Consider the following 25,154-nt stretch of genomic DNA (forward strand, 5'->3'; position numbering starts at 1 on the left):
CTGTTTTAATTTTTTAATAACAAATATGTATTTGTAATCAGAAAAAAATAATTTGTCCAAAAGTTAATCTGTAAAGAGTGTGACTAAAATGCTAACCTATTTTTTTGATGTGATTACAGCACAGCCCTCAACTCAGTAGTCCCATTATTTCACCAGCTCAGTCGCCAGCACCAGCTCAGCTGACCACCCTGAAAACTGTGCGTCCCTCTGGACCACCCCTTTCCATCATACCTCAGTTTTCTAGACCTTTCGTTCCAGGGCAAGGTAAGTGTACAAAACTAGTCACAGCCTCAGAGGATTGTAGGGCATCCCCGCCCCTAGCTGTTGAGTGGAACTGTTGAATCACTTTATTGTACACCTGAAACTCTTAAAACACTGTATGTTAACCTACACTGAAATTAATTTTTTTTTAATTAAAGATAAAAGACATCCCTTCCCAATCACTTTGTGATTTCCCTTGGTACTGCTTTCAGTTCACTACAGGACTGCAGTTTCTCCTCCACCCAGGCATATGTGTTTATTACCGTCTACTCTCCTAATCTCAGTGTTTCATCACTAGTTAATAATTACTATCTTAGTAACTACTTCCATTCAATAATTACTTATGTGATAGAGTTAAAAATGACCATAACTTACTATCCTTAGACTCCCTTTCTTTATAGTAGTAATATCCAATGCTATAAACTTGTTTTTTATTTCTAGTTTTTATATTATAGTATATATCAAGAGGTTTTTCAAAAGTGTATTCAACAGTTACCGAGTTCTCATTGTGCCCTTAACATACAAAGATCAATAAGGTGAAGTCCTCACCTTCACTGACCCTCAGTCTAGTTAGAGGAACAACAAATGGATGATTATAAAATAATATGGAAAACATTAATTTTATTTTCTGGAATTTATCCAAAGGATAATGCACACAGTGATTTATCCACAGAAGAGTTTGGCCTATAGCAGAAAAATGCAAATCAACCTAATGTCCATCAGTAGGATTAGATTAAGTATATCTATATAAGGAATACTGTGTAGTTATCCACAAATCATGTTTTAAAGAATCGTTAGAAGAAGTATTCACAGTACAGTGATTTTTAAAAAACAGGTTACATAAAGAGGTGTGGGAGATACAAACTTCCAGTTATGGAATGAGTAAGTCACAGGGATGGGGAGTACAGCATGGGGGAGTATACTCAGTTGTATTATAATGGCATTGTATGGTGCCAGATGGTAGCTGCACTTGTGGCGAGCATAGCATAACATATAAGTTGTGGGGTCACTGTGTTGTACACCTGAAACTAATGTAACATTGTGTGTCAACCATACTTCAATTTAAAAAGGCAGCACTTGGCTGGCTCAGTCTGTAGAGCATGAGACTCTTAATCTTGGGGTCGTGAGTTTGAGGCCCATGTCGGGCATAGAGATTACTTAATTTAAAAAAAAAATTTTAATTAAAAATAAAAGTTACGTGGGCATTTCAAAACAGAAGATATACAAATGTCCAGCAAGCCTTTGAACAGGTGCTCAATATCATTCATTATTCATTAGGGAAAGGAATATTAAAATCTGAATGAAATATCACTTCACCCCCCCCAGAATGGGTATAATCAAAAAGATTAGCATCAATGAATGTAGGTGAAGTTACAGAGCAACTAAAATTCTCGCACACTGGTGTAGAGTTGTAAAAAAAATTTTTTGTAAAGGTTTTATTTATTTATTTATTTGTCAGAGAGAGAGCAAACGAGCACAAGTGCGGGGGAGCAGCAGGCAGAGAGAGAAGCAGGCTTCCTGCTGAGCAAGGACCCCGGTCCAGGACTCAATTCCGGGACCCTGAGATCATGACCTGAGCTGAAGGCAGGCGCTTAACCAACTGAGCCACCCAGGCACCCCTAGAGAGTAAAATTTTAAAACCACTTTAGAAACAGATTTGAATTTTTTACAAAGTTAATCACTTACGTGGCAATGCAGCAATTCCACTCCTAGGTATTTACCCAAGAAAGATGAAAACATATCTATGCAGACTTGTACAACAACATATATAAGAACCTTATTTTAATTGCCCAAACTGGACATGACCCAGTGTCCACCAACCAAAGACTATTAGATAAACAAGTTGTAATGGATCCTTAAAATGAAATACTACTCAACAATTTGAATGAACAAAGCAAACTGACCTGCAACAACATCGATGAATTTCAGAGTCACGTTAAGCAAAAACAAGTCAGACAGAAAAAGAAGACCTATTATATGATTCTAATTAAATAAAATCCAGTTATAGCCAAACTAAGCTATGATGTTAGAAATCAGGTAGTGATGTGGATGGGATATGGAATTGACTGTTAAGGAACTTGAGGGAACTTTTCAGGGGATGGAAACGCTCATTGTCTTTTTTTGGGTTGTGATTACATGGACTTTTACAATTGTTAGAATTCATCAAATCCAACACTAAAGATATGCATTTTATTTCACGTAAATTATATCTCAATTTTTTAAAGACTTATGGGGCGCCTGGGTGCCTCATTCGGTTAAGCATCTGCCTTCAGCTCAGGTCGTGATCTCAGGGAGATCCCTACTCAACAGAGAGCGTGCTTCTTCCTCTCCCTCTGTCCCTCCCCCCACCCCCGCCCACTCAAGCTCTCTCTCTCTCAAATAAATAAATAAAATCTTAAAAAAAAAAAAAGGAAAGACTTATAAAATACACATATGTAGGGGCACCTGGGTGGCTCAGTCAGTTAAGCATCTGCCCTTGGCTCAAGTCATGATCCCAGGGTCCTGGGATTGAGCCCCACATCAGGCTCCCTGCTCAGTGGGGAGCCTGCTTCTCCCTCTTCCTCTGCCTACCCCTCCCCCTGCTTGTGTGCTCTTGCTCTCTTTCTCTCTTCTCTCAAATAAATAAATAAAATCTTTTTTAAAAAATACACATATGTACACATGTGTGAGCACATATAGGTAGAACAAAGACTGAAAAATACATACCAAAATGTTAGAAGTGATGGAATTACCAGAGAGGTTTTAATTTTCTCTTTTGTAATTCTCTGTTTCGAAATTTTCTACAAAGCCACATACCTTAATAATCTAGAAAAATAAAACATGTTATAAATAATAAATGTAAACGGTATATGGCAGTATAGTAATATTGGGATGCATGGTCTGGTATGAATGCCCCAAGAGGAGCACACAGCATGGCCTATAAGGAGGGGACTTTGATTACTGTTATCTACAGCTCATCTCCATATTTCAAAAGAATACTGCTCCCTAGGTCTAAACTTAACTCTGACTTTCTTGCAGCTGTTTCTTATGCATCTTCATGCTTCTCTGGTATCAGTGTTAAGCCACCGTAGTGGCCCCTCACATAGTGCTTGGGAAGGAGCAAGTGTGCCATGGGCGTGTCCTGCCAGAGAGCTGCCCTAGCACCTTCACACTGTTCATCTGAAAAGAGCTCCGTGGAGTAGAGAGAAGTCTACACCTTGCTTTTCTCTGTTAGGAAGCTTTCAGGAGAAGGGATATGATTCTTTGAAGTGCTTTTCTAGCACCTATGCATAATCCCCCTCCAAATACAGAATGTACTGAATTGGGGAACTTATGGTTAAAATAAAATGAGACATTTTTTTTAAGATTTATTTATTTTAGAGGGGGAGTGCATGTGTGTGAACCGGGGGTGGGGGCATGTGTGTAAACCGGGGGTGGGGGCGCGCAGAGGGAGAGAGAATCCTCAAGCAAACTCCCTGCTAAGTGTGGAGCTTGATGTAGAGCTTGATCCCAGGACCCTGAAATCATGACCTGAGCCCAAATCAAGAGTCAGACACTTAACCAACTGAGCCACCCAGGCACCCCTAAAATGAGAATATTAATAAATGAAAACATTATTCTCCAAGACAAGGTTTTTGCAATCAGCATTTATTAATCCCTTTTAAAGAGTGTGTAAGAGCAGACCTAACCTAAAGTCTAAACATACCCATTTGTTAAGACTATAAAAATCTTTGTAACAGGAACCTGGCTGGCTCAGTTGAAAGAACGTACAATTCTTGATCTCAGGGTCATGAGTTCAAGCCCCGTAGTGGGTGTAGAGATTATTAAAAAAAATAATAAATGAACTTTTTTTCTTTTTTCCTTTTTCTTTCTTTCTTTTTTTTTTTTTTTTTTTTGAGAGGGAGACAGAGGTGGTGGGAAGGGGCAGAGAGAGGGGGAAAGAGAATTTTTTTTTCTCCCCAGTGGCATTATCTTTACTTTTTTTAACTTTTTAAATTTAAATCCAGTTAATTAACATATATTATTTGTTTCAGAGATACAGGCCTATAATTCATCAGTCTTATATAATACCCAGTGCTTATTAAAACACATGTCCTCCTTAATGTCCATCACCCAGTTACCCCATCTCCTTTACCCCTCCCCTCCAGCAACCCTCAGTTTGTTTCCTATGATTAAGAGTCTCTTATGGTTAGTCTCCCTCTCTGGTTTCATCTTGTTTTATTTTTTCCTCTCTTGAGGGAGAGAGAATCTTAAGCAGGCTCAACACACAGTACAGAGCCCAACGTGGGGCTTGATCTCACAACCCTGAGGTCATGACCTGAGCTGAAATCAAGGGTCAGATGTTTAACCAGCTGAGCCACCCAGGTGCTCCAAAATAAATGAACTTAAAAAAAAAATGTTTGTAATGAATGTATATAAATGTATACATGAATATATTTGTAGTGATTAATAGCGGCTTTGGGGAGTGAGACCTGTCTCAATCAGTGGAACATGCAACTCTTGATGTCGGGATTGTGGGTTTGAGCCCCACATTGGGCATAGAAATTACTAAAGAAAACAACTAAAAATATTTAAAAAAAACAAAAAAGCAGTGACTTTGGAGAGAGAGAGAGCTAAATGTTTTTTCAGGGTTTTTTCCTTCTCCTGAAATGTAAGTTATATCAATTTTGAATCATCATAGAAAATGTGGATTTTAGCATCTCAAGTGGGTGAAATGGGTATTTCAGTTATTTTGGAGGATTTCATATCGAATATTAAAATAAATTAGGGAACTTTCTCTCCATCCTATCCCCTTTCCACCCAGTTCCCCCGACTTACCTTCCTTCATAGGCACTGTTATTAGTCTCTATTCCTCTCAGAAGTTTATCCCGGCTCTTTAAAGGGAAAATGGAAACTTTTAATCCTTTTTAAAAATATGTCAGTACCGACACTTTTTTTATTCTACCAAACGTGTTTTCCCTAGTCATCTTAACTATTTTGGACAATTTAGAAAACTTTGGGAAGTACTTTTATAACTGAGCAGAGAACAATGTAAAAATGTTTTTTTGTTGACTTTCAGGAGATGCCAGATACCCATTACTTGGCCAGCCTCTGCAGTACAACCCTCCTGCTGTTCTGCACGGACACATTCCAACCCAGCAGGTGTGAAAGCTAGCATCCTGACGACCTAGGCTTTGTTGGCAGAACATCATATATGTGTTGCAGAGAGTGCAGGGGCTCTGGGCCCACCTGCTGGCACTGCACAAGGGAGACCTCTGTGCCTTAGCCAGTTGATTTATCAGTGTCGTCTGGCTGCGTTGCGTCTGGGTCTGGCCCTACTGAGAGCAGACAAGGGAGAAGGTGGTGTGCTGTTTGCCTGAGCAGTCATGTACTAGTGCTCTCCAAAAGGGGGAGCAAAGGGTGGCTGGGGCATCAGAGCACCCTTGCTTATGAAAGACAACAAGTGACTGGTCATAGTGAGGGACAGAAATGCCATTACCACAGGGGCTTGGGGTTGGATTTTTTTCTGCTGAAGTACAAAACCCAGACTGAGTACGTTTAGGTGTTAAGTGTTTAAACATTACGGTCACATTTTTCAGCACTGTGAACCGTATTTCTCATCTGTTTGTGGTTTTCAGGGTCAATCTGGCAACAGGCATGGAAACCGAGGAAGGAAGCAAGCTAAAAAAGCTGCATCCACTGACCTTGGTGCGGGAGAAGCAGGTATGTCCCTGAGAGGCAGTTGGGTGTGGTTCTCCAAAGTGTTGACCAGTTCCACAGAAATGGGCTTTCCACTTCCTAACGGCCTGCCCAACTCTACAGGAAACTATGCCATCTACAATGTAGGGCCTTTAAAATACCTTCTTTTAATTATCTCATTTCAGATTTCGTAGTGCAGTAAGGTACAGGTGGATTTAGGAAGGATGAAGGGACCAAAGGGAAAAGTTCTGTGTGAAAGGAACAGGTAGAGTGACACTCTTTGCCTCTGTTTTGGAGAAAGGAAGTAGTCCTTACACCCACGCAGAGATAGTCTGATGAACAAATAACTGCCTTTCTGTGGCAGAGGGCTTTCAAGTATGCACTCAACAGCCTTGGGTGGTTATGCCAAGTGCTCTTACGTTTATTTTACAATGGGAACGGGAAGTTCGAGAAACAGCCTAACTTAGAGAATCCACTATACAATGCTGTGTTTTCTATGTACAGCTGTCAGTAAAAACTGAGATGGGTAGTTGAGTGCTATTAGCTCTACACCCCTGCCTTAGAGGTAAGTAGGAATGATTTAAAAGATGTCCATAATTATAGTTTTGTGGGTTTGAAGGATTTCACAAAATCCCGTTCATTTCTTATGTCATATTTGGGTCTTCAGTACTTTTTGCCCACCATTTTTGGTAACAGATTATTAATTCTACACCTTTTCCATTCTAGTTGTTGGGAAGGTCTTGGAAATTACTGAACTACCAGATGGAATAACTCGCATGGAAGCCGAGAAGCTTTTTGGGGAACTCTTTAAAATTGGCGCCAAGATCCGGTGGCTCCGGGACCCTCAATCCCAGCCCCAGCTGCGTCGTCACCCCCTCTGCTGTGGCAGCGGGGACAACACTGTCAACCCTGAACGCTCTAAACCCAGTGACTTGGCCTCCACATATACCGTCTTAGCCACATTCCCCTCCATTTCAGCTGCACAGAGTGCATTGAAGAAACAAATTAACTCAGTTAACAAGTTTAAGCTGAGAACGAGCAAGAAGCACTATGACTTTCACATTCTGGAAAGGGCAAGTTCTCAGTAACAGAGCCACCTTGGACCCTTGGCCTTTATGATTCCCCTGTCCTCACCCATCTTTAATTGGCTTGGTATTTGGAGCTTCTGTTAACATGATAGAGACTCCTAGGACGTGTGGTCATGGCGTTATAGCTTTTGAAGACAGGCCAGTGATCCAGCAAAGGGGGAAAATTACACATTTCACCCCAAATGACTGTAGGAATCCACATCGGAATGATACAGAGTTAGCAGCTTTTTCTGAGGAAATGCTGTTCAAATGCCTCCTAACTTTTATAGTTATTTTGTTTTATATTTCTGAATTCTTGTATCAGATCCAAAGCTCTATTGTACAGCAAATTATTCTTCAAAATGATTACAACCAGTTGCAACCTGTATTTCTTTTTTGCAGCCAGCACAATGTGACCCAACATAGAATTTGGGGGGAAAAGAATGCAGGAGTGGAATAACCAAGTCAAAACCATGTACTATCTTTTTGGGGGGCTGGAGGGTGCCTAAGGAGAGCCCACAAATAGAAGATTACTCTTCCCCTGTATCTCTAAACACAAACAATTTTCAGAAAACACAGAGCTCCCTCGTAGGGTCCTTTCCTTATTCATTTAGGTAGTATGAACATTAAGTGTAAAGTAAATTATGTTCTTAACACTTCTTAATCAAACCACTTAGATTCAAAGGGGAATAGGAATCATTTTAGGCAGGAAAATACTTCCTTTTTTTTTTTTGATAAGTGTCCCTCTGATAACTAAATGCCACTTATTTGCATTCCCCTCCTTGTGGATTCTTTGTCACCTAAGGAAATGCATTTGATGAGTGCTGGAAACTTCTTACGTGGTTTAAAATTTGTTTTCATTGTTTGCAGCGGATCACTGGACATCAAAGATTCATTGCACTTATGAACAAGGAACCTTTTTTTCAATTTCTGTGTAATTTGCAAGGCTGTACAATGTGTGCTGATGCAAGCCTTTTTCAGTTCAAGAGAATAAATGTTTACAAATATAGATCCATTTTGTCTTTTGTAAATTAAAAACGCCTTTTTAAATGAGTATTCGTATAGAAGACTTAGCCTGTCTTGAAGATTTCAATTTTAAATTTGCAAAATGATAGACAGTAAACCCGCTCATTTTACAAAAGTCTTACAAAGCATCGCTTTCTCTGTGGGAGTGATTCCTGTGAGTATGATTCATGTCATTTTGTTCTATCATAAAGTTAATACCAATCAATTAAAGACAGTTTTGAGTATGAATATACTTACAGTCAGATAAGTGAAAATAGAACATTATGTTTGTTTGGATAAAGAATCTGTGGTTTTAACTGATATATTGAGCACCCCATTGTCCAGTTTAGCTCAAATGCTTTATAGAAAGCTTTTTCCATTTACTAGCCAAGCACAGCCAAACTTCTTGTAAACCCAAAAAGTGGGAGTATCTGCCATCTACAGCTTGCCTGGAGCCTGATTTGCTTCCAGCCCAGACTACAGGTTCACTTTGCAACTCAAGAGCAATAGGTGTTATTAGACTCTGGCACAGATATTCACACACCCTAAAGCTTTTGCAAAGTCCCACGTGGTCTCAGGGAATCCCCGCAGGCCTCCCTGTAAGCTGGTACATCCTGATGTTGAATATTTTACTCCTGGGAGAAGTCGGAGCTGCATATGAACCATGTCAGATTAAGGAGCCATGCACAGAGGAAGAAGGAAGAACACGCACTGTGAAAGTGCCTCAATTCCAAGGCCAGTTGAATTTTTATTATTTTTTACTTGAAAGAGTCAAAGGAGAGGATACACAGGGCCAGCACTGCAGCAAGAATTATTAGTCAATCATACATGGGGGATGGAGACCAAAAACCACAACCTTTTGGTTTATTTCAATTCTCTGAATATTTAACTCCTGCAATAGGATTCCTGGTACACCTAAGGGGTTTTTTTTTTAATTGAGATATAATTGGCATACATTATATTAGTTTCAGGTGTACAACATAATGATTTGATATTTGTATGTATTGCAAAGTGATCACAATGTCTAGCTAAACATCCATCACCTCGTATAGTTACCAATTTTTTTGTGTGATGAGAACTTTTTTGAGAGTGCATGTGGCGGGGTGGGGGGATGGGGGACAGAAGAAGAATCTCTTTTTTTTTTTAAAGATTTTATTTATTTATTTGACAGAGACAGCCAGTGAGAGGGGGAACACAAGCAGGGGGAGTGGGAGAGGAAGAAGCAGGCTCCTAGCGAAGCCTGATGTGGGGCTCGCTCCCAGAACGCCGGGATCACGCCCTGAGCCGAAGGCAGACACTTAACAACTGCACCACCCAGGCACCCCAGGGAGAAGGAGAATCTTAAGCAGGCTCCACACCCAGAGCAGAACCGTCGCAGGGCTCAATCTCACAACCCTGGGATCATGACCTGAGCCCAAATCAAGAGCCTCTTAACTGACCAAGCCACGCAGGTGCCCCTTATGTATGATGAGAACTTTTAAAACATATTCTCTTAGCAACTTTCAAATATACAATACAGTATTATTAACTATAGTCACCATGCTATACATTAAAACCTTTTTTTTCTTTCAACCCTTGGTTTACCCTGCCCAGAGAAAATAGGTCAGAAACCAGAGCAAAGCTATTGTGAAGTCAGCTCTTAGCCACCCCACCATCACCCCTACAATTCCCTGACAATCACATGGGAATATTGACAGTCCCCCACATTACAAAAATATGTACACATTCCCTAGACTATGTTCCCGTTCTTTTTGATCCTCTAGAATCTGATTTCACCTACAGAAAAATGGTGGGAGGAAGCAGCACACACAGGAAGCTCTTAAGATGTGATTTGACCCAGACCTTAAACCTTCCAAAACACAGCTTCAAATGTCCCACAGCTTTGGCTGTAGATTTTCCCAAAGCACCGACCATATTTAGGGACAGATAGTGGTTTTGCCAATAAAACAGGTCATTTCTACCTATGCCAATAATAGCAGCTCCATCAGCCGCTTCTTTGGGAATGATAGAGGTCACTTTCTAACTTTTTGTCCACTTCTACTTTATGTATTAGAAAGCTGAGAATATGGCTTAATGTTGTTGAGCCCTTGGTTCATGAAGAACATGAATATATTGGGTATGTGTTTGTGCATCTAGAGCACAAGGTGTGTTTGTCATGGTGCCAGCAGTAATTAATGATTATTAACTTGTCATCTGAGCTAACAAAATAGGTGTCTGAACCCTCATACAAGCTAGCCATTGTTCTGATCTCACTGGGAGGGACCTGCCGCCTGGGAAGAGTATGGAAACACAGGTCTCAGTAGAACCCACATTGCCGAGTGGCTTGGGAAGAGTCAAAGCCAGTACATCCACAGCTACCTCAGGCAGCTGCAAACGTTAGGTTTTCTGCATGTCGTCAGCAACAGAAAAAAATGCAAGTGTAAGACTTCAGCAGAGGCCAGCCACAGGGCTTTTGTGAAGGCAACCAGATCCCCTATCCCAGTGTACTACCCGCCCACATAATGAAATATGGTATGTCTAGTCCTCAAAAGCAGAGAGCACAGACTCCATCTCCTGCTAGGGTCCAGTATGGCAGTAGCATCGAGGTGCTGTCTACATGCTGGTATGATTCAAATCTAGCCCCATGTTGCTGGGAGTTCTAGAAGTCTTATGAGTTGATGCTAAAAGAAAACCAGAGGCTCACATGAACATATGCAGCCTATATATAGGCCTTCATTAGTCTAGAAACAGACAGTTACGGCTGCCCTTTTATCTACCCCATTCCTACGTATGCTCAGGCTGCATATTGCGTATCAGTTCTTCTCCCCTTTAGTATCTACACTTGGAATCATTTTGGTTTGATTTCACCAGCACAAGAATATTGGAAATGCATAATGAAAAGACAGTAGGAACTTCTGAATCAGAAAACAGAAAAGTTGGTTCTTTGCAACAGGAGGGGGAAGCATTGAAATGATAAATTACTAACCACGTAATCTCCCCAATACCTCTTAAAAAATCCCAGACTATTTCAGTTATCTCTTGCTGTTTAACAAACCACCCAGATTTGAGTGTTTTAAAGCAATAATCCTATGGGTCAGGAATTTGGGTGGCTCTCAAAAAGGATGGCTTGGCTCCTCTCTGCCTGAAATTAGCTGTCCTCAGCTCAGGATGGTCTGGGCTGGAAGTTCCAAAATGGTCTCGTTCACATCTGAGGCCCAGGGGCTGACTCCCCACTATGATGCCTCAGTTTTCTACATGGACATTGTCTCCTTAAGGTACTTCATCCTCCAAGAAAGCTCTGTCCACGTGGCTTCTCCAACAGCACAGCCTGGACTTATTTATAGTCACACCCTGGACATTAGAGCACCAGAACTTACTCATCTTCTGACTGAAAGTTTATATCCTTCAACCACCTTCACCCACTGCCCCCCACCCCAGGATGCCCGGTTTCTGTTAAGTACAGGGTTTTTTAGAGTCTACATATAAGTGAGATCATAGAGTATTTGTCTTTCTCTGACTTATTTTATTTAGAGCAATGCCCTCAGGGTTCATCCATGTTGTTGCACATGGCAGGATTTCCTCCCCCCCCCCTTTTTTTTGTTAAATGGCTGAATAATTAAAGGCCTCTTAAAACCCGGCCTTGGCGTCATTTCTTTTGCATTCTACTAGTAAAACGAAGTCTTGGAGCCAGCCCACAGCAGAGGAAATAAAGCCTGTCTCTTGATGAGAGCGGGGGCAAAAAGGATGAAAGATGTGGCAACAACCATCTTTGGAAACAATTTACCACAAACACAAACACACAATAAAAGTCCCATTGACTCTGCCTCCCAATCAAATCCTGAATCTGACCTCTTCATCTCCATTACTCCCACCCAACCCAAACTATCAACATCTGGTGTTTGAACTACTGGAACAGCCTTCATAACCTGTCTCCCAGCTTCCACTCTTGCTCCTATGTCCTCACATTGCCAGAAGGACCTAAAAGATAATTCCCCTGCCAAAATCCGTCAATGGCTTTCTATTATTAACTAGCAAACGTTTATTTTGGCTTACAGAACTCTCTACGTGATCTAGCCCTGCCTAGTCTCTGATCTTCTCTCATACCACCCAGGGTATCTGTACTTGCTGCTCCCTCTACCTGGAATGCTCTTCTCGTGAACTCTGCCAAGCTGACTCCTTTATCTCTCATATCAGTGTCCCCAGCAGAGAGATCTTTGTTAGCCACCCAATCACAATCTTCTCTATCGCTTTATCTAAATTTTCTGCATCTCCTTTATCACTATTAGGTCTTTTTGTTGTTGTTGTTCTCTGTCTACTACTAGAATATAAATTCCATGAGATTGGAGGTCTTACCTATCTTGCTTGTGGCTGTATTCTCAAGCACCTGTTAGTTCAACAAATATTTGTTGACTGTTTAATGACAAAGAGAGGATCAGAAGAATCCTAGCTTCGAGCTCTGGTCATTTTACTGGTCTTGAGCTCTCCTACTAAGTGATGTCAGGAGATGGTAGGCAGCTGGAATAGAAGGATGATTCACATAATGTGCTCTGGCTCTCTTGGCACTTAGTTTAGCTCCTTAATGACTGGGGCTGGGGCAATGATGCTTGGTCACAAGAGGAAATGGAATAAAATGTGCATATAAATCCCCTGGGTAATTTTTTCCCCCTGGGTAATCTTTTAAAATGCAGATCCTCATTCAGTAGGTGTGGGATAGGTCCTGAGAGTCCCCTATCTCTACAAAGTTCCAAGTTGATGATGCTGCTAGTACTCAGACCAGGCTTGGAGTAGCAAAGCACTAAGGCATCCCTATTTTCAGAGAAAGAACTCCAAGCATGTGGCTAGAACTGGGACTTGCCTGGACATCCTGAGAGGAAGAGGCTATTATTATTCCAGGTGATGAGAAAATTCCTAAGAATAGCTGAAAATCACGAAGCCCTGACACATCATTAGCTTCATTAACCCCACATGTAAACAGAAGAAACAAGCATCTTCAACTAACATGGACGAAAGCCGATAAAGTACTCATTTTATACTTTGGCCCCCACCGTATCACAGTACAAATATCTATGAGTTATTCCTCTTTAATTGTGGTCTACATTATCCTATATTCCATTGTCACCAAAAACATCACTCTTGGTAGAGGACATCTGTCAAATTTGGATACCTTTTGAATACCCTTTCTATTTCTATATTTGGGGAAATTCCCACATTACAAGTCCTTCTTCCCCAAAAGAGTGACCAGGATGACTAAATTCCCAGCTTCCCTTTTGCTCAGAAGACCGAGACTGTGATAGGGCTTGTGATCTGAGGCTCCACCAGCCACATGCACATTCAGGAGAATGGGATTAGGAAGAGAACAAAGAGAGGAAGCAGGCACTGCACAGAATTCCTTGTAGTTGTATTGTTCCTGTATGTCTGTACTACATACATGATCTCATCTCATTCTTAAAATAATCCATGGAGGTCAGTATGACTAGCTACATTTTAGTGAAGCTTGGAGAGATTAAACAAGCTAATAAGTCATTTCATTGGTTCTAGAACTCCAGAGACTGTGCCCTACACTCTGTATCCCTTTCTTAACTGTATGTAACACAGTTTATTCTTTTTTTTTAAGATCTTATTTATTTATTAGAGAGAGAGAGAGAGAGCACGAGCAGGGGGAGGGCCAGAGGGAGCAGGAGAAGCAGACTTCCCTGCTGAGCAAGGAGCCCATTGTGGGGCTCGATCCCACAACCCCGGGATCATGACCTGAGCTGAAGGCAGACCCTTAACTGACTGAGCCACCCAATTGACCCCAACACAGTTTATTCTGTATTATGTGACTTATTTAGTTTTAATCATGTACTGACAAGAATTGCTCGTTACCCCCTCATTTTCTTCCAACTCCTGAAGCTCTATTATTCAAAATGGTAGCTACTAGACACATGTAGCTAGTAGATGAATCACATTTAAATTAAATTAAATATAAATTCAGTTGTGCAGTTGCACTAGCCACATTTCAAAAGCTCAATAGCCACACGTGGTTAGTGGCTACCATACTGAATACAGCAGATACAAAACATTCCCTCCATTGCAGAAAATTCTATCAGACAACACCGTCCTAAAAAACAGATAAAGTCTCATACACCCTTGATGTCCAGTAGAATTTTATATACAGTAGACCCAATAAATGTTGATTAGACAAAGACTGCAAATACAGTGAAAACTAAGTATGGATTGTACAGTGGTGCCTGGCTGGCTCAGTCTGTAGAGCATGTGACTCTGGATCTTAGGGTCATGAGTTTGAGCCCCATGTTAGGTGTAGAGTTTACTTTTTAAAAAAGTATGGATTGTATGATTTGAGAGTATAAGCTCAAAAATATGCAGAGCTGTGGGGTAGAATAGTGAATGTGTCTTCTATATTTGGTAGCATAGGAGAGCACTGTAGTCTCAAAGTCCCCCACCATTTCATACCTGGAAACTGCAGTAGGTTCTGAGTGCTTCTCCTCATTCCCCTCACCATCTACTCTCCACTCTGCAGTCAGGGTAGAACTTTTTTTTTTTTGTAAAGATTTATTTAATTATTTATTTATTTATTTATTTATTTATTTATTTGAGAGAGCAGAGACAGAGAGAGAGAGCATGAGCAGGGGAGGAACAGAGGGGAGGGAGAGAGAATCTCAAGCAGACTCCCTGCTCAGTGTGTAGCCAACATGGGGCTGAATCCCACAACTCAGATCATGATACAAGCTGAAACCAAGAGTTGGACAGTTAACCAAATGAGCCACCCAGGCTCCCCAGGGTGAACTTCTTATTTTTATTTTTATTTATTTATTTAGCCAAAGCCCTTTATTATGCCTCCCACCGCTGTTTTGAGTTTCTTCTACTCAAGAGCACTTGTAACTTATGTAGCCCCACAGTGGGAGAAGGTTCGATTTGTATGCATCCTGGATATGGAAAATGGCTGGAAAACATTCTTGATAGAGGCCCAGAGAGGGCAAGTGAGTTTAAGGGCAGAGCCCCGCGAGAGCTAGGACCCAGGTCCCTGCTACGCCCAGAGCAGCATCACCATGCAAGGGTGAACTTTTTAAAACACAGATCATATCATATCACTTTCCTGTTTAACACCCTTCAGGGACTTTCCACTGTCCAAAATCCTTAACATCACCTCCTAGGTCTTTTGCATGCTATGACCCTTGTCTACCTACCTCTCTAGGTTTACCGGCACTTGCCCCCTCCCTTCCTAGGTTCTGGTCACACTGGACCTCCCTAAGCTTCACAAACATGCCATATTGTCTTGTCTCCAGAGTTCCATACAATAGTGATCTTCAGGCAGAAACTGGGGCTCTTCCCCATCTATGGCAGAGATCAGTTAGTTTTTCAGCAAACTATGAGGCGGTGGAGGTGTCTCTCTTCCCCGGCACATTGCCAGATTAGGTTTTCCTGCCCTCTGCACCTAGGTGGCCATGTGTCTGAAGTTTAGCGAACAATGTGAGCAGAAGTACATGCCTGGCCCCTAAGCCTTCTGAGACGTTCCTCCTTGTTAATCAGAGTGGGGACTAGAAGCTGGCTGTGATCAGTATCCTCAGAGGGCTTGATATAAATCAAAATTTCAGGTCCAACCCCAGACCTACTTGAATCAGGATCTGCATTTTTAACAAAGATTTCCGGGTGATCTGTAGACATTGAAATTTGCTTGTTGGCTGCATGTGGAGGATCAAAGGAGATCTCCAGGGTATGAAGAAAAGGGGCGGCCACTGGATGGGAAGATTCAAGAGTTCTTGACTATACAGAACAGAGCCCCATGCCCCATGTGCCAACTCCCTTTTACACCTCTGATTGGCATAGTCAGTGAAGTGAATGAGAAATAAGCCTTTCTTGTGTTCAGACATTGAAATTTGAGGACTTTTCCCCCATGTAACTTACCCTCTTCCTGGAACACTTATTCTTGCCACCTTACCAACAACCTCTGGTTAATCTGTGCTCATACTTCAGATCTTGCCTCAAATGTCACTCCTTCAGGCAGCCAGCTCTTCCTCCAGAGCTCCCTATTTCAGTCCTCAGACTAAGTCATTTCTGCCAATATTAACCCTAATAATATCCTGTACTTTCTTTCTGAAGCATTAATCACAATGGTAATTATATGAGTAATTGGCCAATTAGTTGCTTAATGTTTTTCTATCCATCAGCATCTAATTTTCAAAGCAGGAAAAATAACTACTGCTTTTGTTTACTAATACATTCTCAGATCCTACCAGGGCCTTTCTCAATAAATATTTGTCCAGTAATTAAATGAAGAAATGATCTGGCTGCGTCAAATGCTTTGAATCCTGAAAGGTGCACATTTATTTTTCTTAAGCATGGTTTTGGCAGGCAGGCAGAAATAATAGCTAGCATATATAAAGCAGTTAATTACTATGTGCCTCACACTTGCTCAACACTTATAATAAAGGTCCCTATTTTATGACAATAGCCCTAAAAGGAGAGTTTCTATTTTTATCCCAGTTTATTAGTGCAGGAACTGAAGTGTGAGAAGGGTGAAGAAATTTCCCAAGGTCACACAGTAAGTGTTGGTTGTATATATGAACCAGAAAAGCCTGACTCCAGAATCCATGGGCTGAACTACTTAAGTTACAGCCTTAAGCCTTGCTAATAGAGTGACTGCCACTTTTTATTGGTCTTATTCACCTGAATCTCTATGAGAAGCCAGAAAAGAACACCATCCCATCTTTACTCATGAAAATTTGATTGTTGTGAGTGAAGTTTGGAATATATTCCAATGTTCCTTCTCTCCCTTTTAAATTTATTTGCATCCATAAGTCTTAGTAACTAAACTATTCTCTCACTGGTCTATAGGCAAGTGGTTATCCTTTGTAAAATCATTTTAATTTCTTTACACTTTTCCCTCTTTCACTCAAGAAAAAACAAAAACAGAGAATATTTTCCCTTTTTATGTTTTTTATATAAATGTCTTTGCAATATGTAAGTCATACAGCCTCCTCTGGTGGTAAACAGGTGCAAGCTTCTGTGGAATAAAAAAAAGGTGGTGGGGAGGTTTAAAACTGCAGGTGTGGGACTTTATATTTCAAGGTGATATTACCAATCCAGGTTTGACTTCTTTTTCAAGCAATGGTAAAGGGCTGGCACTGAATCATTCACCTTCTTGTGAATATTGGGTGTCTTGAAACTTACAAATGGATTTACGTCTAAAGTTATTTTTTTCTCTTCTTCCTGTTAAAATGGAAAGGGTATCTCTTCTGCCTGTGCTCTGAGTCCCACTCCGCTTCTTTAGAATGGTGGTGAGTATAATAAGCAACATTTGACTTACAGTAACTGTCCTAGTTATTATCTCACAAGACAAGACTTGTGTCATCATAGATACAAGTGCTTTCCATATTCCATTTTGTCATTCTTAGAGTGTTGGTAATGTCATTCCTCATGGCCACAAGATAGATGCAGCAGTTGCAGGCATCATCTGCACACAACCACATACAGCAGAGAAGGGCTGTGATTTCTCTCATGTGTCTCTTTTTATTAGGAAAACTCCTCCTAGAAGTGCCCCTTCCCCCTTCCCATGAGGCTCTGCAAGGAAGGAGAGGTTGAAAAAATGTCTGGCAGTTTCCCTCTCAGTGACACCCCTTCCTTGCTTCCCCCTTTTCTCTTCAACCCATTGCCATTTAGCTTATACAGGAAAGAATCCAAAGCCCCTCTTACTAAGCTGATAATTACCTCTATGTTGCTAAAAACAACGGACATTTAAAAATCTTACCTAAATTAACCCAACAGAAGGATTGAACATAGCTGCTTCTCACTCCCTTCTCAAAACTCTCTCTACCCTTGGTTTCTTTGGTATCACACTCTCCCATTTTCCTCCACACAGTCCCTCCCCCCAACCCCACCATTTTCCCTGAGTTTCCTTTATTGTTTTATACTTTTCTATACAACCCTGTAGATGTTAGAGGTTGAGACTTCAGTCATATACTCTTGTCCTCACCTCACTTTGCATACTCCATAGGTGATAGCATCCTCCAGAGCCTCAGCTATCCCTGTATGTAGAAAATTCCTACCTCTAGGTTTAACAACTATTTTCTGAGCTCCAAACCTAGTATCTGCCTACTTAACATCTCCATTTTGTGTCTCCAACCCTCCAAAAACATGTCTTCATGCACTCCTTCCCCTCACCTGCTCTTCCTTCAATGTTCTCCCTCTCAGTAGCACCTTCTGTACAATTTCTCAAGACAGAAACCCAAGATTTCTTCTTGACTCCTCCTTCCTCAAATTCTGTATCTAATAAATCAACAAAACCTGTTGGGTCTGCTTCCAAAACATCAAAAGTATCCACTTCTCTATCTCCCTTACACATGGACAGTAGCCTCTTAAACCAGTCTCTTCACAGTCACCCATCCCACTTCCAATCCAATCCATTTAAACTGTAGCATACTTGCACGTGAAAAACCACAAATCTTACATGTAATTCCTCTGTCTAAAATTCTTCAATGGCGGGGCGACTGGGTGGCTCAGTCGTTACGCGTCTGCCTTCGGCTCAGGTCATGATCCCAGCGTTCTGAGATCGAGCCCCGCATCGGGCTCCCTGCTCAGCAGGAAGCCTGTTTCTCCCTCTCCCACTCCCCCTGCTTGTGTTCCCTCTTTCACTGTGACTTCCAAGGCCTCGTATCATCTAATTCTTGCCTATCTTTCCAGCCTCATTGGCACCACACTGCCCTTTCTATGTTTTAGCCACACTGGGCATTTCAGTTCAAGTGTACTATTCTCACTTGCTTCAGAGCATTCACATTACTGCTTCCTCTACCTTGATTAGTCTTCTCTTTCACCTGGTTAGATTTTCCCTGACATGTCATTTCCTCAGGAAGGGCTTTTCTTAACCCTGCTATCCATGTTTGGTCATCACACATTTTTGGTCATCATCACACATTTCTGAAGCACTTAGAATTCCCCCTTTTGTGACACTCATCCTCACTTACAATCACTTGTTCAGTGTCTGCCTTCCTCTTTAGATTGTGCAGTCACAAAGCCAGGGCCCTTGTCTGATTGCCTCACTGTATCCATGCCAGGTACGTGTGTCTAGCTCATAGTAGATGAGCAATAAACATTTCATAAATGAACTAAAGGCTATGAATGATTCTTACATTGTTTAATTCTAACATTAGAAATAAAGACATCGCTCTACCGAAAGAATTTATAGGTTAATTGAATTTTAAGAAATCCATTTAAAGTTGATATTGAAGATCAACTCTAAATTATTCTTGAGAAATGATGTCCTATATAAGCAGCAACAGTCTGTAATTAGCATTATGTTTCAGTGTATAATAACACTATATAAGAGGCCTGATTGGAAAAAAGTAAATACAAATCAGAGTGCAATATGTTAACTATTTTAAGGTAAAATATTTGTAGGAAAGAGGTATTTTCAGATGTAGCACCTTAATCCTGCAAAGATTGTCAAATGGTTGTACTGCTGAGGGGGCAATTCAATTGATGTAGAATGTATAATATAACATATGCAACTTTATTAAAAAACTATATAAGCCTTAGCTAATAGTTATTAGAGACTGCATAATTCCAGAAAGTATTAAATATGGACCAGTTTTCATTTTATTAAAAAATTTTTTTATAAGACTTCATTTTTAAGTAATCTCTACACACAAGGTGGGTCTGGAACTCAGGACCCCAAGATCAAGAGCCACATGCTCCACCCACTGAGCCGGCCAGGAGCCCGGGATCAGTTTTTATTTTAATGGCAACCAAGCACAAAATGCTCTATCTTGAGAATGGAACATTCTCATATAAAATCGTAAGCAAAAGCATTATCTGTCCTCTTTTGGATTACCATGGAGAATGAATATCTACTCTCTGCTTTTAAGTCACTTTAGAAAGCCGCTCTGGCAATAGCACAGCCAGTGTTTTGAGGTTTTGGAACGATTTCTGGCCAACGACTAGAAAACTGCTGGAGGCCGTACCAACATCTCCCCTCAGGTACATGGCCTGAATTGTATTACAGAGGTTGACGTTGCGGTTTTTACCCTTTCTCTTCTTCAGGGTTGAGCTGCTAAGTTCAGCACAAGTCGAAGCCCACTTAGTACCGTACAGAAAAACACCCACCCTATCACACAATGGCCACTAATCAGAATAAAGAATTACATCGTCCACAATTAAGGTTTAACTCGGGGCGGGGACGACTTCCTCCATACTTAACGTCTCAATGAGGCGAAGGAGAGCGTCTCCTCGACCGTGAGCACCTTGTCCTCTCCTCCCCTTTACAGATTGGGATAAGGCTTTCACTACTGCCCCCTTCAGCCGTGTCCCGGAAACCACAGTTACATTTTCCACATAGGAGGAAAAGAAGCCTAAGATGACTACAATTCCCGTCATGCCTGTCACGAAGGCGTCGCCAACGCGCCGCAGAGGTTAGTCATCTTTCCCACCGGCCCTTTCCACTTCCGGAACTTATTGGTCTGAGGCCTAGCGGCCGCGCGCGCACACCAACTTGCCAACGAGACAAGGCACTGGGGCGCGGTGCCGACGGCGGCGCGTGGCGTCACGGGACGGAGGGCGCGCCTGGTCCGCGCGCTTGCGCGCGTCCCAGGGGACTGCTGACGGGATTGCGTGCTTGCGCGAAGGCGGGGGGCAGACCAGCTGGGGCTGCGGGGGCCGCGGGGCCAGACGAAGGAGAGGGCGGGGCCAGCTTCGGGATCGCGGCGACAACACTTCGAGCGAGCGCTTGGGCCCGAGGAGAGCGATGTTGTGGTTCCAGGGCGCCATTCCGGCCGCCATCGCGTCGGCCAAGAGGAGCGGCGCGGTCTTCGTGGTATTCGTGGCAGGTGAAGGGGGCGGGGGCCCAAGTTGTGACCCGACACCCCTCCGGCCTACCTCTAATCTAGGGTTTCCCCCAGCCTTTCCTCCGTGCTCCGACAGGCCCAGGCTGCCGTCCCTGGCTTCTCAGGATTCGCCGTTCCGTTTGGGGCACCCCTGGCCTGCCGAGGCCCCCAGCTCCCGCTTCTCCCAGCACCCCGGCAGGAGGCACCGTCCCCGCCTCGCCCCCAGAGCTCGCTGAGCCCCGCCTACAGCTCTGGCGGGGCACGGGGCCGCGTCCAGCAGGCTCTAGCCGCGCACCCCTGCTGCGCCCTCTAAGGAGTTGGCGCAAATAGACCCCAACAGCCCCTTCTCGGGCACCCCGGTAGATCTGTCTGTCCCCTAGGACCCACTTTGGGATGCTTAACACTTGTGTAGCCTAAGTGTTTAGGTGGGGATAGAAACAGGCCATACGACAGGCAGTTGGGTTCGTAATTAGTTGTGGACTGTCAGGAAGAAAGCTGTGTCATCGGTAAGCAACAAAGAGAAGCCCCCTGATGTTCATGGCTACTGGCGGTCGTACGTTCCTGAAACGCAAACTTTTTGAGCTTTATATAGGTTGGATTTTTTTAAAAAAAATAATATAGGGGGAGAGGGTCTAATGTGGAATATTTGCTTTGTTGCAAGTTGGATTTTGTACCGTTTGTTTAGAAGTAGACGTTCAGTCCTTGGTTCGTTTTTGTTGTCTACCTGGTCTAATATCTACAGTTTCGAGAACGTGAGTTAACTCATTTATCCTGTGTTACTCTGGCTTATTTTGCTCCGTCTTTTATTACTACCCGATTTTATTACAGAAATCTTCTAGCTTTACAGTAGACCTAAGCCTCTATGGTTTTGCTATTCTCATTACATGAGCCAAATTAGTGTTTGTGACTTCTATTAATTTGAGGTGTATTATTTCAGCAATTTGTGCTTAATAACGGTGTACTCATTAACTTATGACTCTTGGGAGACTAGATAACAGCTCTAACTTTATGCGCTGCAGTGAACAAATGCTAAAACATGAGTTTCACTTAAGTTTGAAATTTATAATTGTTTTAAATTATGCCAAATTTTTAGTTCAGTGTTGTTAATTAGAAGAGCAGTTTGATCCTCTTATGCTGTTTCAGATTTGTATTATACATACATAACTGCTGTAATCTTGTAAGGAAAAAAGTGGGATAAAAAGTGATTAAAAAGGAAAGGAAAATTAAATGATACTTAACTATTCTTATTAAGAGTATAGTAATAGTTTTAAGACATTTTAAGTTGTTTTTCACAAAAAATCTCTGTTGATTCTTTTGGTAAGTAGAACAGGTATTGTTATACCCATTTTATAGATGAGGAAATTTATGTCCACAGTAGTTAAATGACCTGCACCAGGGTCACAAAAAGTATTTCCATCTTGTCTTGACAAAAATTTTTTTAGCAGCTTCAAAAAAGTTTGGGGGGGAGGGAGTTTGTTTTTTGAAAAAAACTGAGAAACTGTAGACTTCATGTATTAATGAAATTGGTGTAGAAGTCAGGAAAGCTAGGATTATGGTAGTCATTTTTTTAAAAAGATTTATTTATTTATTTTAGAGGGGAGGGGCAGAGGGAGAAGGAGAGAAATCCTCAGGCCACCTCCCAGCTGAGTGGGGAGCCCAGTGCCAGGTTTGATCCCAGGACCCTGAGATCATGACCTAAGCTGAAATCAGGTCAGACACTTAACTAGTTGAACCACCCAGGTTCCCCGATGGTAGTCATTTTTTAAACAAAAAACATAACTGATGGTGTCTAAATGTTCCTAAAAGTTATTTTTGTGTGAAATAGTTAATTTGAAATAAGAAATGCTAGGTTTAATTAACAAACATTTGGAAACAGCAGTGCGAATTACTGCTATAGCAAAATAAAGTTAGAAGTCTTTGGGGGCTCTGTGTGTATATATATATATACACCTTCAATTAACTTTTTAGTGATGAGCAGATATTATATTTTTGTAGACTATCAATGACTGTTGAATGTTTGTTGAATGTTTGTAGGAAGACTGTTAGCAGTCTGTCAAAGGAGTTTGTCCCTTGACCTGTTCAAAATACTGTTGGCTTTTCTAGAGTTTTAGGGAGTTAATCTCCAGCACTAGGTAGGATTAGTTTCACTCCAGGAATATGTAGACAGTGGGGTCTTGAAACTGCAACCTAGACCTTTGTTCATAGCCAGAACTCATGATTTTCTTAGATGGGATACCTCGGCAATGATAAACCAACTCAGTAGAAAATTAAAAAGATATCTTTAAGGCTGGAAGAAGTAGTCTGAAGGGTATACTTTGTTTCACATAACCCCTCAAGTGGGAAGCACTTTAGCCAAGTTGTTTATATTTAGTGAAATTTTCATGGATGAATTAAAATTGTAGGATTAAAACTGGAGAGATTACTATTCAGACAAGAATTTAGCAAGTATTTTCAAAGTATTATGACTAATGTAAACTGAAAGAAATAAAACTGAAGATTTTGATTCTGTTCTTGGGAAGGTAGACTATTCTGACAAGGATCCTGAAGCAAAGGTGTCAATTCACAGACTAGTGTTGCTAGTGGGCTAAAATTTTCATGACAGACACTATTTACTGCCTTTTTTCGTTTAAATGGACTACAAAAGCTTTTAGATTTTGACTAGTTGACGTTTTCTGGGTTGGAATTCCTCGCTGTACTAAGATCTGCAACTCTGTGCTTCTGAGTTTGTATTGTTCTTTTGTTTGTTTGTTTTGAAGATTTTGCTTTTTAAAAAATCTCTATACCCCACGTGGGGCTCGAGCTCAGCAACCCTGAGATCAAGAGTCACATGCTCTACCTACTGAGCTAGCGAGGCAATACCCCTATGTTGTTCTTTTTAAGTGTCTTTACTTTGGATACCGCTGATATTACCAAGGATACAACATTTTCTACTAAAATTTTAGGCCGACCTAACTCCATAGCATAGTTAATACTGATTAATAAGAAACTAAAGATATTGAAGTTGGCAGTTAATAATCTTACTCCGTAGAGTTAAGGTAGGTCTCAGTGAGTAAGTAATTCCATTCAGCCTTACATCTCTGTTGGTCAAGCAGCTGTTGCTGCCACAAGGCTGAGTTATGGATGGACCCTGCTAGTGGGGATGTGATATTTGGGACCCTCCTCACATGGTATAACATAGTAAAAAGTACCAACCTCAGAAGTTTCAGCAATTCATGTTTAATAATTGTGTACTCATTAACTTATGACTCTTGGGAGACTAGATAACAGCTCTATAACTTTATGCACTGCAGTGAACAAATGCTAAAATATGAGTTTCACTTAACATTAAGTTTGAAATTTAGAATTGTTTTAAGTTATGCCAAATTTTTATATCAGTGTTAATTAGAAGAGCAGTTTGATTTTTTTCTAGCTACCCACTTGTCATTCCCATTTAGATGCCTCATAGGATTCTCAAGCATAAAAGTATATTTACTGCCTGAACTTGTTTTTCTCCCCACCGGTGTTTTACATTTAGTAAATGGCACAACTTTCACATCCAGGTGGATAAACTGTAGTGTGGGAGTCATCTTTGACTCTCAGCTCTTTAGTTTCTTCTTGTCTCACGTTCACTGTTGTTCATGACATTCCCAGTCACACAGGCCTTTTCATACACATAAAATCCTGCTAACTGAACTCTTCTGGCTCTTAGCACGGCTCAGCTTTTTCATCCTTTAGGTCTTACCTTAAGTGTCACCCCAGAGAAGCCTTCCCTGACTGATCTAAAAAGGTCTCGTTATTTTCTTAGAACTGTTCTTTTTTTCACAGTATTTATTATTATTATTTATAATTGTGTACTAAACAAGTACATTTTTTGTACCATTAGATCATTAAACTCCACTGAAGGCAGACAGTGTCTCATTTGTTTGACATTTAGCTTATAGCCCAATGCCTAGGACAAAGTAAATGTGGAATAAAATGGTGAATGCATGAAAAAAGAATGAATAAAAAGGATCCTTCATGCCTCGTAGCCTTCTCTAAGACTTGTTTGTAGTAAGAATGTTTCCATATAGCTGTTTTCTAGGTTGTTAATTTTTTCATTTACTTGGAATTTGACATCTCACCCGTAGTGTTTGAAGATGTGCTCAGAATGATGTCACAGCAAATGATAGTTTTCCCCGTTTGCTTCCTCAACATCTGGGAGTCTGCTAATGGGCATTCTTTATGGCCCTGGTCTGTGGATGCGTTAATAGTCCCTGTTTACTTTTCCATGGCCAGATTTGTCAAGCTCCTTTTCCTGGATCTCATCTCACATAGAATATACTCAAATGTGCAGCATTAGTCAATTATTGTAGGTATGCCAAGATACTTACTATAACAGAAATTTAGCTGT

At 41.3% G+C, this 25,154-nt stretch overlaps 2 protein-coding genes across 22 annotated transcripts in view; both read left to right on the forward strand.

Moving 5' to 3' along the window:
- Positions 1 to 7,995, forward strand: part of R3HDM1 (R3H domain containing 1) — a 195,761-nt gene extending 187,766 nt beyond the window's left edge. For all 21 annotated transcript variants that reach the window (XM_057316255.1, XM_048214552.2, XM_044388238.3 and 18 more), the window contains 4 exons: positions 120 to 264; positions 5,300 to 5,382; positions 5,859 to 5,943; positions 6,646 to 7,995. In XM_057316255.1, coding sequence (XP_057172238.1) covers positions 120 to 264; positions 5,300 to 5,382; positions 5,859 to 5,943; positions 6,646 to 7,007 — 675 coding nt within the window. In that variant the 3' untranslated portion in view covers positions 7,008 to 7,995. The remainder of the gene's footprint in view (positions 1 to 119; positions 265 to 5,299; positions 5,383 to 5,858; positions 5,944 to 6,645) is intronic.
- Positions 7,996 to 20,421: 12,426 nt separating this feature from the next.
- UBXN4 (UBX domain protein 4) overlaps positions 20,422 to 25,154 on the forward strand; it is a 48,839-nt gene continuing 44,106 nt past the window's right edge. Inside the window, exon 1 of the mRNA XM_026510074.4 lies at positions 20,422 to 20,788. Within this exon, the coding sequence (XP_026365859.3) occupies positions 20,707 to 20,788 (82 nt within the window). The 5' untranslated portion in view covers positions 20,422 to 20,706. The remainder of the gene's footprint in view (positions 20,789 to 25,154) is intronic.

The sequence above is a fragment of the Ursus arctos genome, unplaced genomic scaffold (assembly GCF_023065955.2).
Source record: "Ursus arctos isolate Adak ecotype North America unplaced genomic scaffold, UrsArc2.0 scaffold_1, whole genome shotgun sequence".
Classification (NCBI taxonomy): Eukaryota; Metazoa; Chordata; class Mammalia; order Carnivora; family Ursidae; genus Ursus; species Ursus arctos.